Source organism: Camelus ferus, chromosome 10 (genome assembly GCF_009834535.1).
Source record: "Camelus ferus isolate YT-003-E chromosome 10, BCGSAC_Cfer_1.0, whole genome shotgun sequence".
Classification (NCBI taxonomy): Eukaryota; Metazoa; Chordata; class Mammalia; order Artiodactyla; family Camelidae; genus Camelus; species Camelus ferus.
This window is the reverse complement of record NC_045705.1, coordinates 55,636,584-55,653,721: the sequence shown is the minus strand read 5'-3', so window position 1 is coordinate 55,653,721 and position 17,138 is coordinate 55,636,584. Positions and strand designations below refer to the sequence as shown.

General features: G+C 48.2%; 2 protein-coding genes across 2 annotated transcripts; both read right to left on the bottom strand.

Moving 5' to 3' along the window:
* Positions 1–1,794, bottom strand: UBQLNL (ubiquilin like). The gene has a single exon (XM_006185658.2). The coding sequence runs from the start codon at positions 1,792–1,794 to the stop codon at positions 1–3; it is 1,794 nt and encodes a 597-aa protein (XP_006185720.2).
* A 7,494-nt stretch (positions 1,795–9,288) lies between these two features.
* On the bottom strand, positions 9,289–9,857 carry LOC102513666 (olfactory receptor 52D1-like). Its single transcript, XM_014560081.2, is given in 2 exon segments — positions 9,289–9,338; positions 9,341–9,857. Coding segments are annotated over 2 exon segments (567 nt in total).
* Positions 9,858–17,138: the final 7,281 nt, after the last annotated feature.

Below are 17,138 nucleotides of genomic sequence, written 5' to 3'. Positions count from 1 at the left end.
TCAGGTGGCAATGAGGGCCTGTAAGTTGGCTTGGTGATTCCCGAACCCCATGGCGTGCAGAGATTCCATCTGCTTGCTGAAACGAATCTCAGGGGCTTGCAGGAGGTGGGAAGGGTCTCCATCTCGGGATTGTAGACTCTGCAGGACCGTTCCAGACTTGTGGCAGGACTCGGGCCCTTTAGGCTCCTCCATATCTGGCACATCCCAGGCCCCGGGCACTGTGTCAGGGTAGCTGCAGCTGGGTGCAGGAAGCCAGCCCAGGCCCCATAGGTAGGGAGCAACCCAAGGTAGAAGAACGGGAGCCTCGGTGGCCAACAGCTGCAGGCCCTGCTCGATCTGCAGGATCGCTTGTGACGTTTTAGGGTTGGCTAGGGCTGTAAGCATATCAGAAAGCTGTGTCTGCTGCGGAAGGGCGGGCAGCTGCTGCCTCCACTGCTCACTCAGCTGGGGCATACTCATGCACAGCATCATCTGGGCGGCCAGGGAGGGGTTGTTCAACAGCACCTGCGTCATGCTTCCGGCGATCTGGGAGCCAGTCTGCTCATCCAGCAGCCGGAGGTCATCCTCTAATTTCTGATCAGAGCTGTCTAGAGAGGTGGTGGCATCTTTGTCTTCTGCCTGGGGCTGCTGGGTGAGCTCTATGCTGGGTAGGGCTGGTGACCCAGTTAGCTGCTCAACGTCACAAGTATGACTCCAGCCGTAGGTGGAGCTGGCGGCAGTATTGGCCCTGGAAGTCTGGTTTGCCTTGCTGGGGGTAGCACTGGCTGAGGCGGTTGAAGATAAATCACGAGAGCTGGCGTAGATGACTCGGGCTGTAGGGAGCTGTGGGAGCTGTTCCTGCCACTCCTGCGGTGGTGGTGGAGATGGGGGTGAGGACTGGACCGGCTCTGGCACTTGTCCTCCCAGGAGAGCTGTGAAAAGGTTGCCCCCAAATGGATCATGTGAGCTACTGAGCATTTGGTCATTGAAATCAGCGGAGTTCTGACTCAGGGCCTTGTCTTCACCTCGGGTGGTCTCTGAGCCCACATGTGACTGTGGGTCCGATGGATGTTCGAGATTCTGTGCAGGTTGCTGGATCTGCAATATCTCCTGAATCACGGCAAGATTCCTGGCCAGCTCCAGAGTCTGCCATAGGACATCAGAATCGTCAAAGATGTGTGAGACCTCTGGGTTCTGCTGCATCAACTGTTGCATGTCTGGGTGTTCTGAGATCAACCGTCTCATGAAGTCTGTGTTAGACAGAAGCTGCTGGATGCCAGGATTCTCCAGTATCTGTGCTATGCGCTCCAGACTGAGCACTTCCAGGCCCTGGGTATGCATCCTGGGCACACCAGGCTCTGCGGATACAGCTGATTCCACTGGACTGTGATTCGCACCGGCAGGTTGGTGTACCCCACTGCTGTTTCCTTTGGTGTTTTTGTCCTGGTGGCAGGGCTCATCGGTCGACGGTTTCCGGGAGGAATGGGCTAGGGATCTGGAGCTGTGTTTGGACTTGATGACCAAGTGGATGGTGTGGCCATCCAGGATGCCCCTCTGGCTCAGTATGTCATGGTCTTTGAGAAGGCGGCCCATGAAGACCAGCACGAGTTGGTCCACTTGGCATTTAAAGTGAGCCGATAGCTTCTCCTTGAACTGCCTCACCGAGGTGTCATCAGCTATCATAAAGTCTTCCTGCTTGCCTGGTGTCTTCACTATCACTCGAGTGACACTCGAAGCGGTGTTCTTGCCTGCAGGCAGACATGAAGGACGCCCGCCCTGGGCCATCCTGGGTGTTCGAGAGATGATGTGCGGCATGGACCTTCGTGGCAGATGGGGAGCAGGTGGAAGCAGGAGCAGGGGCAGAGGGGTGAGGGCAGACAAATACTTCTGCTGGCCTCCGTCTCTGGTGTTGTGTTCTTGGTCCACAGGCTGGTTTCCTTGTTGCCCCGAAAGGGATGAGTGACCAGACTGAGGCCAGGTATTTTACGATGTTGTACCCCCACCCCAGTTCTCCAGATGTGGCCCAGCTGAGGCCTGGCGTGGCTACTGATTCATACTTGATATAAGGTAGGCTAAGTGGTGATGGCCCATCCCAGGGTCTCCCCTCCCCTGCCCCACCCACCAAAAGCATACCCTCTTCAGAAAAGGGATATTGTGATGTCAACTCAAGCTTCACAGTCTCTGCCTGAACTAGCTGGGGAAGGAGGTGTACTTTGGGAGTCCACGTCTCCATAACAAAATAAAATAAGACAATTTTCCAGGAAACTGGGGACAAAGTTCTCAGGATGGAACTATTAAAAAAAAATAAATAAAAGAACAGATTGTTTATGTGGGATGTATGTTTCTCTGTGGCGCTGTGTGTGGGTCCCTTGATATTAATTATGAAGAACTAACTGGACATAATCAATGTCTCCCAATCATGAGGGCTGATGGCCATTCTGGGGAGTGGCCCATCTGGAGGAGAAGGAGGACACACTTCTACCAATGCTGTGTCCTGCAGTCTCGGGGCCTGGAAGGTTTGTGGGGTTTGACAGGTTTTGGTTGTACCCAAGCCCCAGAGGGTCTTTTGGCTGGTGGTCTTGGCAGGCTGTGCTTCAGTGTCTGGAAGCTGAGGTCATAAATAACCAGGTAGCCACCACTGTAGACATAGAACTTGTGATCTGAGGGGCAGTAATGGGTGCCCTGCAGCATTTCCAGCATCTTACCCAGCAGGATGCTGAGATGGTGCTCCTGCCCAGTGGTGGTATCAAAAGCATGGAAGATCTCCTCTTGGCGGGTGCTCAGTGAGCGTGAGGCATAGAGCGCCCCACAGGCCATGAAGGCTCCTGACACGGCCGGCTTGTATTGGCTGGTGCGCCAGGTTTTCTCCGCCTCGAGAGTGCTGGCATTGAGACGACTCACAACCAGGTTGCCCTTGGTCTCCTCAGTGGTGTAGAGCACTCACAGCCCCTTCTCATCTCCAGCAAAGTCCAAGTCCTTCCAGGGCACGCCAGCATAGGAGAAGCGGTTGTTGTAGGCGGCACCGGGCAGCGGGCACTGCAGCACTGGGGTGTTGGAGGAGAGGCCCACCTTGGCCATGACACCTGTGCCGTAGCGGTTCGAGTACATGAAGTTCTCATCCACAGCACTGCCACCGCTGTCACGATAGCCATCTTCCTCTCCTTGTAGTTCTTCAGCAGCGCCAGGTCATCACAGGACTTGTGCGGCCGGTGGTAGTCAAAGTACCTAGACCAAGCCCCCCACCAGCATCATCAGGGTAACCAAAAGCTATTTAAAAATGAGCAGGCTAGTGTTCTGATTAATACTGAGGGCTTTGGAATCAAACAGAATTGATCTGTAATCTCTCTCTTACTTACAGTATATTATGACAATAGGTAATTGCAACAACAACAAAAAACAGCAACAGTAATAACGTTAACACTAACCGCAACAAGGCCTAATGGGCACCGGGCACGCATTATGTCGGTTAATTATAGTAAAACACTGGAAGGTAGGTTTATTCCCACAGATGAAGAGACCGGGTCTCAGAAAGGGTACACAATTTGCTGAAGGTCATAACTAAATTCTGTGAAAAGAATAACAAAAGGATCTATCTCCTTGATGGGCAGGACTGACCAAGATAATGCAAGCAAAACAACTAGTGTAAAGTATTCATTTCAGAATAAGCAATCAACAAGTGAGCTACTGGTTTTTTTTCTTCTTTATGGACACTCTTCTGTGTCTAGACTCCAGCGCCTTCCACCTGCCCTTGAAACACAGGTGTCCTGTAGCAGGACAGTGATATAAGGAGATTTATATTCATGAGGTCACTTTGGAAAATTCTTTAAATTATTCCTGACTTATAAGTATTGTCTTTGCTTAACATTGGCCAGTAAGTCATGCCTTACCCACAAATTTTGAGAGGATTTAAAAAGCAATGCCATGTATTTATTAAACAGAAACAGACTCAAAAACATAGAAAACAAACTTATGGTTACCAAAGAGGGGGAAGGATAAATTGAGAGTCAGGATTAGCAGATACAAACTGCTATATGTAAAAGAGATAAATAACAAGGTCCTACTGTATGGCGCAAGGAACTGTATTCAATGTCTTGTAATACCCTATAATGAAAAAGAATATGAAAAAGAAGATATGTATGTATGTATAGCTGAATCACTATGCTGTACTGACTGAAACTGACATAGCATTGTAAATCAATTGTACTTCAATAACAAATTAATAATAAAACAGTTACCAGTAAAAAAAAAAAAAGCAACGACATGTAAATGTGTTTCATATGCTACAAAATGTCTATAGAAATTAGAGAGCATTCTTATCAGTGGCAATAATCTTCCTGAGATGAGCTTCCACTGTGGCTTTTCAGTGACTAGAGTCATCCTTCCTGCCCGGGATCTCCTTCCTGCTCAGCTGGGTCTTTATCACATTCCTGTATGTACTGACTTTAAACACCCTGTCTGTGAGTTGTATCTACCTCCCCGGCCAGGCTGCCAATTCATTGAAGGGTTCACCCGTGTACTCATTGATCCATTTAGCAATTTTTTCATCGAACCAATATTTATCAGCACCTGCTATGTTGTCCACACATTTCTATGTAATCTCATGTGATGTTTTCATATATTGAATCAGCCTCATTTTACAGATAACTAAGAATGGGTCTGAGATGTTCATTCATTTCTCCAAGGACACTGAGCTTAAGCGGCAGGACTGAGACTCAAACTCGGATCTACTTGACTCCAAGTCTGAAACTTGGTCAGGTTTATCCTCTAAACTTCTGAGAAGTTAAGAGTCTGAGGGCCAAGAATGGAAGTTAGTTTTTAAGATAAGACCAGGCTAAGGGTACTAGTGCTCTGGATTATGATCGGGTTAGAGATTCCAGGCAGTAGCTCAGGGCAGTCTGGACCATCCTTAACCCATGAGAGGAACACTAGGAGGTGACCAGTCGGGCCCAGGCTGTTTATCTGGGGGGAATCCTAAAATAGAGAGAGGAAGCTGATCAGGGGCCACAAGGAAACTTGTTAGGGCAGGGGATGGCACATTTGGAATAAACCTGGTTGCAGAAGAGAAATCATCCTGGGCTCACCTGCCATCCGCACACAGCGGGGCCACCCAGTTGAGGGCAGAGGCTGGACTGGGTGCCGAGTCTCAGCCCCGGGCACCATCTTGTACGAGAAGCCTCTCCCATTGAGCTGTGCCACAGGGGGTCTGGTGACTTCCTGGAGGCCTCCGAGGGCACAGAAACCGAGGGAAGAGTGCAGGCACGCAGCACGCAGGAAGCAGAGTGTGAAAGTGTAATAACCATGTGCTCATTTGAGTGAGTGTCTACATACCTAAGGGTGTTTATATGTGTCCCTATGTCTATATCGCCACTCTCATTAAAAAAGTTTTATTTTTTATTTATTTATTTTTTGGAGGGGAAGTAATTATGTTTGTTTGTTTGTTTGTTTAAATGGAGGTACTGGGAATTGAACCCAGGACCTCATGCATGTTACATGAGCACTCTACCACTGAACCATACCCTGCCCCCTCCACTCCCATTTGAAGCGGGGTGAGCCAATATTGGATCAAAGACCCCTTCTCAAGTTGTTGGTTAAGCTTATAGCACCAACTGGGGCTTCCTTATATAATTTTCAAAAAATAAGATGTGTGGCCGCTGTCCTCTGAACAATCACACTCAAATCTTCTATAGCCCTGGTAGTTCGTCTGGCTATGTGTTCAGCCTGTAACTTTAGCCCAGTAGTTTAGCCTTTGTGGGTAACGAAGCAGAGGTTACATAGCCTACAACAGCCCAGGTGGGCCTCCCTTACCTCCCGCATCCTTAGCACAGGAAGAGGGCGGCAGACCTCTGGGAAGGACAAGACTTCACAAAAGAGCACGGGTACAACCCAGGACTCCTCCCACTCCCGCGTCCATCCTTGTTCCCCTCTCTCACCCTATGCCTGTACCCGACAAGGGATAATCGGAGCAGGCAGGGTATCCCATCTTCCTTACCTTCCTTCCGTCTGTCGTCTCTAGGTCTTTCCACTTTCACTGTCTCCCATAACCTGGGGCTTCTTGAAAAGGATCAAAGAGAAGAGGAGAGCCATCCCAAAGCCCAGGACCCTCTCCCTGCCTGCCTGTGATCCCTCTCCCCTCCCTCTATACCTGAGGCTGTCCTGGGAGCACCAGGAGCAGCAGCAGCAGAGTGGTCAGGAGTTCGGGGACAGGCTGCATCTTGTATCAGCTGCAGACGTGGAGTAAGACCTTTGAGCTCCCCTAGGCTTTTATCACTGGCCCAAGTGAACAATCTCAGCAGAAGGGGCGCAGATTTTGACATCAGAAAGGACTGAGAGTGGGAGAGGGTGTGGAGAGTGCATGGGGGGAGGGTATGGAAGAAAAGGGTTGCAAAAGACAGGTGCCTCCAAAGATAGGGGGAGAGTGAGCTTCTCACTACAGACGTGTCTTTCTCACCCATCCCCAAGCTGAGATCTGTCCAGCCCTGCTGGGCCCTCCTGCCCAAACAGATTAAGGCAAACCTGAGACATCCTGTGGGGGCCTTGGGATGGGTCCCTTTCAGGAAGGATTATGGTCTCAACTTTGAGGGAGGGACTACTCTAGGAGGAAATGCTCAGTCTTGAGGACAGAGCCATCTACTTAACCGTGCACCCTTGAATGAGGGTCAAACTGTGTATCGGGGGTGGGGTGGGGTCACTCTAGCAGCATGTACAGGCCTGCTCTGTTATATGCCCTCTTTACCCCTAGAAACTTGTCTCCGCCACTATTCTAGGCACCTCCATCCCACCCCACCATTCAAATGTATCCCTTAATTGGAGCTCCTGATGCCAGCAGATTTCACTGCCTGTCCTCCAAGAAAGCCCCTCCCAGGACTTTCTAATCAGCCACAGGAGCCTGTCAAGCCTTTGGACTTCCAGGCTCTTGCCTGGGGTACACCTCGAGAGGACCAGGAGTTTGGTTCCTGAGGTCCAGACCAGGAGCCACAGCCGTGTTCCCAGTGCCGGCCACCCTCGATTACTCTGTGTTCTTCTGCTCTATCTCTTCTCTGAGTACTTGTCAGGCAGTGACAAGTCTCACACCCACCCAAATGCCTAGAAGGATGTTAGATTTCCTATGAAGAGTGTGTTGCCTCCATGTTTCCACTGAGGAGTTTGGGCTCTGGAGATCTGCTGTCTAAACCCTTTATCATTTCCCTACTTCTCACTGCACCCTCAACTTCAGGTACTGTGAGCACTTAGCAAAAGGGCCCTCTGCTGACTCATCCCATCCTTTAGAATCCTTTATCCAGCACATAATACCTCTACTTCCCCTTCTAAGGAAAGGATCTCAGGGATCAAGTGAAAGTATAACTCCAGGAGGATGTGCCCAGGGCTCTGCTGGGAAAGCCTCTGCGAAAGAGCATCCCTTTGTATCTTGCTGTGCAGATTTTCACCCTCTGACTCCCTGCCCAAGGCCAGGAGCCCATTCTCCATTAACTCCCCTGGTCTGGCCTTGCTGTAACCATGGGGTCCAGAGGAATCACAGAGGTTGGGGAGGTAGGAGAAGAAGGAGTTGAAAAACCTAAGCTTTGTGGAGTGCGAATCCTATCCAGAATCAGTGCCAGTAGCCAGCAAGATTACAGAGCTTACATCAAAATGTAAACCTAAAGGCATGCTGTGGAAAATGACAGCTAAATGAATAATGGGTTTTGTGCTAGAGTAAGAATGAGAAATTGTATAAAAATCAATGTGTTAAATTCAAGGTAATTCTCTTTATTGTGTGATAGCATGGAAGTTGATCAAAAAAGTTTCTGCCTGATGAAGAATGATAGTTATTGTAAAGAAGAGTTCTACTGAGATGTTTGAACTGTGGAACAAAATTTAGTGTTTTTGCAAAATAAGAAACCTTTTTGGTCTCACTTTTTTCTTGAAGTTTTTTTTGGAGGTGGCAGGTAATTCAGTTTATTTATTTATTTTTAGAGGAGGTACTGGGGGGGGGGTCCCCACTTCTTAAGGATGTAAATTGGGCAGGCTTTCTTATTTGATGACCTTTGGTAGTCTTAATATTCTGAATACTTTTATGCAACATATTTTCCAATAGTGGATAAATTTTACAGGCAAATACAGAAGTTAGAACTTTGGAAGATCAGAGTTTCTATGGAATGTTAATAGAACTTTAGGGAGGGAGGGATGGAGGGGAGAAGGGTAGGAGAACAGACAGAGCTTGAAGCCTGACAGCTTGTGCTGGGGTCACCTTCCTGTATTTTGCCAACTAAGGCTAGTGAGCGGCTCTAGTGGAAAAAACAGGAGAACGCTCAACATGTGAGCAAAGTGCCTTCAGGAGGCAGCACAGGGTCGTCCACGCCCTTCCCTCCCAGGGCCAAGGTCTCCCAAGATTTAGATAATAATCACCCAGGTCAGGAGTCAAGTCAGTTTCCAGGGCTGTTTTCTGTTTTATTCCTGTTGTGGCATTTCCCCAGCCCCTCCTGTTTTCATCCCTTCAGCAAACGTGGAGCTCCTGCTCCGTGTCACACACAGCAGGAGAGGCCCCATTCAGAGCCACCTTTCAGCAGTCCGGTTCTAGTTGTGCAGAGTGATGAAGACGAGGTCCTGATCCCGGGCTGTGTCCTAGGCCTCCCTGTCCGCCACCGTCCAGGCCCAATGTGTGTGATGCATCTACGGAGATCAATACTGAGTTAGAAAGAGGGAGGAATCGTGTCAGCACGGCAGACCCAGGTAGAGAGTGGTCAGTTCAATGTGCGCTTTGCCCCCATGACCGGAATAGGGCTGGAGTCGGCCTAGAGCCACCTAGTGGCAGACGATGGAGGTGCCTTGGTTAGAGCTCTGCCCAGATGGGTCCCTGAGGGGACGTGTTGAAGAAAATCGGGGCTCACTCATTCCTGTGGGAGGCCCTCTCAGGGCCCACATCCCTCAGGGTTCCCGCCCAGCAGAGCTGAAGCCAGCGTCTGAGCCTCTCAGCAATCTGTTGGGTCCGCACTCCATAGACCACGGGATTGAGAGCTGGGGGCACCACCACGTAGAGGTTGGCCAGCAGGATGTGGATATGGCTGGGCACCATGTGGTGGCTGAAACGGTGAGACAAAAAGGAGAAGAGGGCAGGTGTGCAGAAGAGAGTGATGACGCTGGCATGGGCCCCACAGGTGCCCATGGCCTTGCGGCGGGCACCACAGGATGGCAGGCGACACAGCCCGGAGAATGAGGGCATAGGAAGCACCTATGAGCCCTAGGTCCAGGGCTGGAGAGAGCAGTGTGGTGGCCAGTCCATACCAGACGCTGGGGCTCATGTTGCCACATGCCAACCGAGCCACGCCCATGTGCTCACAGTAGGTGTGGGGCAGGGCCCGATGCCCACAGTAAGGCAGTCTCCAGAGCAAGGCCACAGTGGGGGCCATGACACGGGCACCATGGGTCACCGCAGCTGCAGCCACAATGCCTGCCACGCACTGGGTCAGTAACGCACCGTAGCACAGAGGCTGGCAGATGGCCACGTAGCGATCCACGGCCATGGCCAGCAGCACCGAAGACTCGGCAATGAAGGCCACGTGGGCAACAAAGAGCCGGGCTAGGCAGGCCCTGAAGGAGATCTCTCCCGACAGGCCCCAGAGCACAGCCAGGGCTTTGGGCACTGTGGTTGTGGCCAGAACCCAGTCAGCGGTGGCCAGAAGCCCCAACAATTGGTACATGGGGGCCTGAAGTGCCTTGTCAGCTGCTACCAGCCCCAGGAGAAGGGCATTCCCTGCCAGAGCTGCCACGTACAGCAGACACATGGGCACAGAAAGCCAGGCATGCAAGGCCTCCATTCCCGGTACCCTGAGCAGGACAAAAGGCCCAGGCCCAGGGATGAGCACAGTCTGGTTGAAAGCAGGCAGTGCAGGGCCTGGTCCCATCTCCTGGCTCCACCTAGCTCTGTCCCTGCAGGGAATAAGAGGGGCCTGAGAGAGGCAAGCACCAGTTCTACAGAGATCTGAGATAGGTGGGCGTGAGGATCGGGGCCGGGGTTGCCTCAGCCTTTGCTGGGAGCATCTTTGTGTCAGGCACTATTCTAGGGGCTTGACATACACCGACCTACAAATTCCCTAATTCTCTGTGAGTCTGTTGATGCTCCCTCCCAAAGGATAGATCAAGGAATTGGTTTCTAAGAGGCTAACAGACTTACTCCAAGTCATACATCTGGTACACAGAAGAACTAAGATTAGAATCCACTCATCTGACTAAAGCCCATGCTTTTCTGACAATCTTCTGGAGTTTCAAAGTCTTTTCTTCAGCCCAGGGGCATGGGGACATGGGGGTGTGCTTTCCCAGGGGAAGTCATTCCTGTTGTCTAACCCTAATCTAACCTCAGTTAACTGAGGTTACAGGAGTTAGGCATCTGTGTTCCCTTCAGCCTAGGGGAGATGTAAGTGGGAAGGAAGAAGATATAAAACTGCCGTTTCTACTCCATGCACTGACAAGTGTTCAGACAAAACTCCTCTTCCAAGATCCTTTTCCAGAAGATACTTTATTAGCTCAGACACTGTCCCAAACATCATGTCCAGTGCTTTTACCCAGCTGCTCATGGCCTTTGGCGTCCCTCCCTCTGGCTCTGTTCCACTATACCTCTATATACTTGAATCATGGGACTTAATGTCTTCTTTGACCAGTGCAGACATCCATCCCCTGACTCAGCTTTGTGGCTCTTTTTCCTTCTGTCCTTTGTCCACAAGGACACCCCCTGGGTTCTATGGAAATTCAGTCTGGGGAAGTTCTGATCCCACTGAGGACACAGCAGAGCATCCAGGTTGGGTTTCAGTGGGAGGGCCTGGGGTCAGAGGCTGCAGTGCAACTGGTGGTCAGGTTAAAACGCTGGAGGTGGGAGGGCTTTACCTACCTGGGTTTAAGTGGGTAAAGGACAGCCTGGAAGAAGGATATAAGCCTGGGCTTGGCATGTTCCACCTGAGGACAAGAGTTACGTCCTTGAACTTCATGAGATATAGCACCTAGTATCTTTTCTTTTCTTTTCTTTTTTGGTGGGGGAGGTTTATTTATTTATTTATTTAATGGATGTCCTGGGGTTTGAACCCAAGACCTTGTGCATGCTAAGCACACACTCTACCAGCGAGCTATACCCTCCTCTCCCAGCACCTGGTATCTTAACCTGGTCCAGCAGACTGAGGAGCCGGGGGTAGGTGAGCAGAAAACAAGGTTTCTGGCCCTGGATGAAGCTCTCAGGGTCCTCACACTTGCTGTCTGCTCCAGTCTTCTTTGTGGCACTGCCTCTTGGACGGTCTCGGGGACCCTCACACTTTGGCTCTTGCAGGGTAGAGGCAGGTAATGAACCAGCGAGGATTTCCCACGTGGAAGGCTTGATGGTTTCAAACCCAGAGCTTCCTTCTGAAGGGTGAGGCTTTGCCAAGTCACGGGGCCTCCTTCTGCCTCTCACAATGGGGGCCCTGCGGGGTCCTTTAGATCCTGGGAAACTTGTGCCAGGACCCGGAGGGCAGGCCCAGACTTGACAGGAGGCAGAGCATGCCAGCTCCCTCAGGGCCTGGGACTGTCTCTCCCCAAACCACAGGGCAGGCACAACCCATAGCCAGGGGCCTCATCAGAAAGGCCTGCACTCAGGGTGTGGGGGCCCTACTAGCTTACTTCCTTTTGGCAAAATTCCGAAGACAACGCCACCATCTCTCTCGTGTCTACAGCCCACACTGCTGCGTCTTCTGTTTCCTCCCACAGGCCAAGTGAAGGGAAAGAGGGGGGAGCTGGGGACCTTCCTCCCACCCTCCAGCCTCAGCCTCTGCCCTGTGTCCAGGTTCTGTGCCCAGCTGCACCCTTCTCATCTTCCACCTGCCTGCTCTGCCTGCCAAGTCCCTCTCCTCATCACCAAGACATGACAAGGTGTTCCCTCCAGAAAAGAGCAGAACATCAAAGAACACATTAAGTGTTGCTGGAGGCATTCAGAGAAAAAGAAGGCATAGTGACAAGAATTCAAGAAATGAACTCAGATTCTTCAGCTCTACTTGAGCCTGGGTTTCCACACCCACCCTGAGGGTCTCCTTATTCTGACTCCATCCACACATGCGTGTCCAGCCTCACACAGCTCAGCTTCCCCTGTGAGTCAGAAATTCAGCAAGGGACACATTGAGGGAGAAGTGACGTAGTATCTACTACTCCCTGCTCTCCCTGAGCTCCCAGGGGCAGGACTGTCTCTGAGCTGTGCCTCGGAGTCCTGGAACATCTCCTGGGTGGTGATGCACTGCAAAGGTACCGTGTGATCTCGTGCCCCTTGCTCAGATCAGGAAACTGATGTACAGGAAAGAAAGAGTCAGAGAGACCTGGATCCCAGTCCAGGACTGTTTTGACCCCTGGATTTCTTGCCTTGCTCCTCACTTGACAGCAATATTCTTGTTGGTAGAGAAAGCTTTCTTTGCCACGCACACAGTTTCTGTGGCTCTATGTGACCCTGGCTTCCACCTCCACTCTAAGGGAATCCCCATTCTGACGCCATCCACACCCACGCTCCTTTTCACTGGCATGAGTCACTGGGGGCACTAGGGGACGAGACTGCATGAACGAGCTGCAGACAGACTTGTCTCCCACCGCCCGCTCCCTCCTCCTCGCAGGCACCCAGGCCAGCGCATCCCCTCCCTCTTCTTTTCCGTTGATCCTTCTCAGGGTGCCTCTGGCTCCTCAGAGCCCTTCTCCTTAGGGTGGCTCACATCCTGTGCCCTGCCTACCGGGCTTGGGGGACAGGTTTTCCCTCCAGGGGAGAGTAGAACATGAAAGAACATGCTGAACACGGCTGGGAGATTTAACAGAAAAAGAAGGCACAGTGAAGAGTTTAAGAAGTGAACTTGGGCAACATGTGTGTAGCCTCAGGTTTATTGCATGATTTGGGGTGAATCGATTAATCACTTTGAATCTTGGTTTAAACGGGATGTGTGATTCCCCAGCCTGATTTTGGGAGTGGTAACGGCGAGAAGGAGACGTGGCGCAGCATCACCGTTTTCTTATTTTTATTTATCCCCACTTGAGCACAGTGCTCAAAGTCTAGGGTGGGCTCTGTGGCCAGGTTGCCTAGTTTCAAATCCTCATACTGCCACACGTAAGCTGTGTGGCTTTGGACAAGATACTCAACTTCTCTATGCTTCAATTTCCTTATCTTTAAATCAGGGATAAAAATAAATGCACCTACTTTACAGGAATAGTGCAAGGATAAAAAAAAGGACCTATGTAAAGCAATTGCATAGGGTACAACAGTGCCTGAAGCACAGTAACTGCCCAGCGCACTTGAAATAATACTGTTGTTATTATCCTTGGCCCTCTTAGCTCTGTGGGAAGCCATTCTTTTCGTGGTCTTTTCTACTGCATTGGTTGTTTTACAAGCTGATAAAAAGTCCTTTATTAAATCTTAAAAAGAATAAGATGAGTTGGGGACTGAACTCAGGTTATTTGAAAGCATGGTCTTGAGTTCAAAAAAAAAAAAAAAAAGGCTAAAAGGAGGCTGAAAGATTCAGATTGGATCTGATGAGACTAAAGAAAGAACTTCCTTTGCCAATAGGCTCAAGAAAAGGAAGTTGAGTACCAGACTGTTTCTACGTAAAATGGGGAATTTGGTGGCATTGTCTTTTTTTTTTCCCTTCATTTTTCAGTTTTATTAGGTAGAACTGTTACAATTTGACAGCACATATACAATATATTGCATGTAAATACATAAATACAATATACTGCACATTTAAAAAAAATTTACATATATTTGCTGTTCATTGTTTCTAAGAACAGTTTAGAGCTTTAGCTTTTTAAACTTACAGAGTTATCAAAGGAATAAAGCCAACCACAAAATAAGAATCAACAGAATGCAGTAATCCAACCATAAAGGACACTCAAATGTGCTTACATGTGTTCAAGAACAAATGAACTACTTATTATTTATAACTAAGATGATTGATTTCTTGAATGTGTGTAAGCACATTTGGCGGCATTGTCTTCTAATCATATTCTCAGTCCCCAGAGTCCACCTTTTCACACGATTCTGGCTCAGGAATGGTGAGAGAGAGCAAGGGAGTGGTGGTGCCTTACTCCTAGTTCTCAAACTTAACAGCCACACTGGTCCTCCTCTGCATGGGACTTGCCTTTGCATCCCAGAGTAGTTCTCCGAAAAAAAATCTTTAACAACTCATTTCCATCAGGACAGAGAGGCTTCCTGGAGCATCTCTTTAAGGATTGGCACTTTTAATGGGACTTTCAGTGTTTGGCTCAGTCTGGAATAAATCCAGGTAGAGGATAAGAAGGAGGCGTTTTCAGGAGCCCCCAGATCCTGGTTAGGATGGGACTGATCTCCCCTGATGAATTCCTGCTGCTGATGGGACAGGACCCTCTCACCTCTGCTGAAGAGGAAGGATTAAAGACGAGGAATGGGCATCCAGCCCCTATCTGCTTCAGTCCCTGCTGCTCCAGCTTGTCCATTCAGCTGTCAGTGCACCCAGGATCCAGGAGACTCCAAAGATGCTCTTGTGGAGAGCCTGGGAGGGAGCAGGTGGGGATACGAAGGATTTATGGCTCTCTCCTCTGAACCCCTCAGGAGGGCATGGGCCCTGAGCCCCTGGCGGGATCGAGAACTTGCTAGTCGCAGCTTGGAATAGTTAATGAGAAATTAACAGAGATCTGTGGTCATCTCTGCTGACTTTCCTGGACACATTCAGGACCTGGTAAAAGGTAGAGACTGAGCAGAGAGGAGACAGGACCCCAAAGAACCATTGGATGGGGCACAGCAAACTCAGATGCAGATGCACTACACTCTACGCAAGTGACAAACCCAGTTGTCATCTAAACAGGGACAGTCATATCATTTAGCGTTGTTTTTGCCTTAGTCCCTATAAAGAGACAAAGCAGCTCCGTGGAAAGAGTCTGGGCTCTTGAATCGAGCAGACTTGGTTTTGAATAAGGCTCCACTGCTGTGAAGCCTTCAACAAGTCTCTGAACTCTTCTGACCTTAGTTTTCTCCTTCGTACAGTGATGATTGGTGTATCTTCCCCAAAAGGTGGGTGTGAAGAATTGAGTAACGTGTGTAAATCACCTAGCAGAGTGCTTTGAGCTCAGGACAATGAGCACAGCATCACTCAAGCCCGTGTGACTTGGAAAGAGTCGGCCTGAGAACAAATTCTGGCTTTCTGAGATAATTGCTGGACCCATATAGGGTAGCTCTTGGACCCTAATAATAGGCATTATTAGCTTCATAACATTTTCTCTCCTCCAAAAATGCATTCCCTTCCATTTAGAGGTAACTAAGAGAATGTAGTAATGACAGATACTTCACAATATGTCACCCACAGTTTATATTTGTTTTTAGTCCCTAGTTTGAATAAAATTATTTTGTGTTTACACCACAACAGAACAAATTCACAACTTACCAAAGACAAAAAAAATCCATATACTATTGTAATTGTGTTTTTTGATGTTCTGGAATCGTCCAACAACCCCCTTCTGTGCTGGACCATTTCCTTGTGGAGTGTGTGTGTATACATTCTAGCCTAGAGGGTCTGGAAGGAGCTATTGAGATGCGGCCCAGAGACCATAAACAACAAGCTCACTGTGCACATGAGACGATTTACTCCTAGGGGTTCTGGGGGAGGAATCCTTCCTTCACTACTTCTTGTGAGCTCACCTGCCCATCTTCCAACACAACATCATCTGACAGATTTAGAAGCTAGTTAATGACATGGAAGTCCGACTCACAAGACAAATAAAGCCGGCAATTTTTTTAAATTGCAGCTTGAATGTGCAAGTGTTGCTGGGACAATAATTATCTGATGTATGACTTGAACGTGAAAGTGCTGTGAAGGAAATTTTTTTTAACATTCTTGTTGACAAACCCAACTAAATCTGGACCGTATACGAAACTATGAAAGATACAATATGAACAGCTGTAGTTTAGGGTTTAGGTTTGGTGTAAAAGTGTATTCTGATGGAACAGTGGTAGGTTAGTTAGTCGGTGATCATTCTGCAGTAGCTAGCATGATAAGGAGCTTACATCACAAGGTAAACCTAAAGGCTTGCTGTGGAAAATAAAAGCTCAAGTGAATAATGGATTTTGTGCTAGAGTAAGAATGGGGAATTGTATAAAACTCAAAGTGTTACATTCAAGATGGCTCTCTTCATTGTGTGATAGCATGGAAGTTGGCCAAAAACAAGAGTTTCTGCCTGATGAGGAATGATGGTTATTGTGGCTAAAAGTTCTATGGGGATGTTTGAACCATGGAATGAACTTTCAGTATTTCTGCAAAATAAGAAACCTTCTTGGCTCCACTTCTTAAGAATGTAAATTGGACAGACAGATTTTCTTATTTGATGATCTTTGTTAGTCTAATATTCTTAATACTTTGATGCAACAGTATTTTTCAATATTGGATAAGTTTTAGAGGCAAATACAGAAGCTAGAAATTTGGAAGATCAGTCTTTCTGCAGAATGTTATGACACATTCCATAAAATAACGATAATTTTCAGTAAATAAATTGAGCTGCATGTAGCCCATCTACAAAAGTTATCACCGAACACCTTATAAATTTAATAGAATGTTCAAATTTTATTTTTCAACAAAACAAAATCCACACATAGGATTCAGAATTTCTTTTATTGAAAGGTCATATGAATTTAACTATAAAGCATAAAATAAATTGTTGAAACTGGCTACTAGTGAGCTCTGAAGATAAAATAATGAAAATACAGCATCGCTTGCATAATTTTGAATAAAATATAAAATGTTCTTATAATGATTAAATTTCTTTACAATCACTTGTTCCATTTTATTCAGTAGACCTTTGTCAGATAGATTTCCTTACTCTTCACATTAGAAAAAAAATAAACAAAACACCAAATTTGGTTTAGACGTGAATTATCGCCTACAAGCAACACTGTCATCAATCCAACCTATGTTAGACAAATTAACAAGAACAATGTGCGCTCATTTGATACCTTAAAATGTGAAGTATTGATACACATGGTGTTGCTTCAAAAGGTATTTAAGGCTTTCACTTTTCACTATAACTTTTGTTTAATTTTAATCGCAGAATGACAAACTCTCATGATGCAATGCATGTTCTCTACATTAACCACCTGTACGCATACTCTCAAAAAAAGTGTGTATGATTTCTGTAAGTCCTTTATTTTTCACCTGTGTTTATTTTGGTTATAG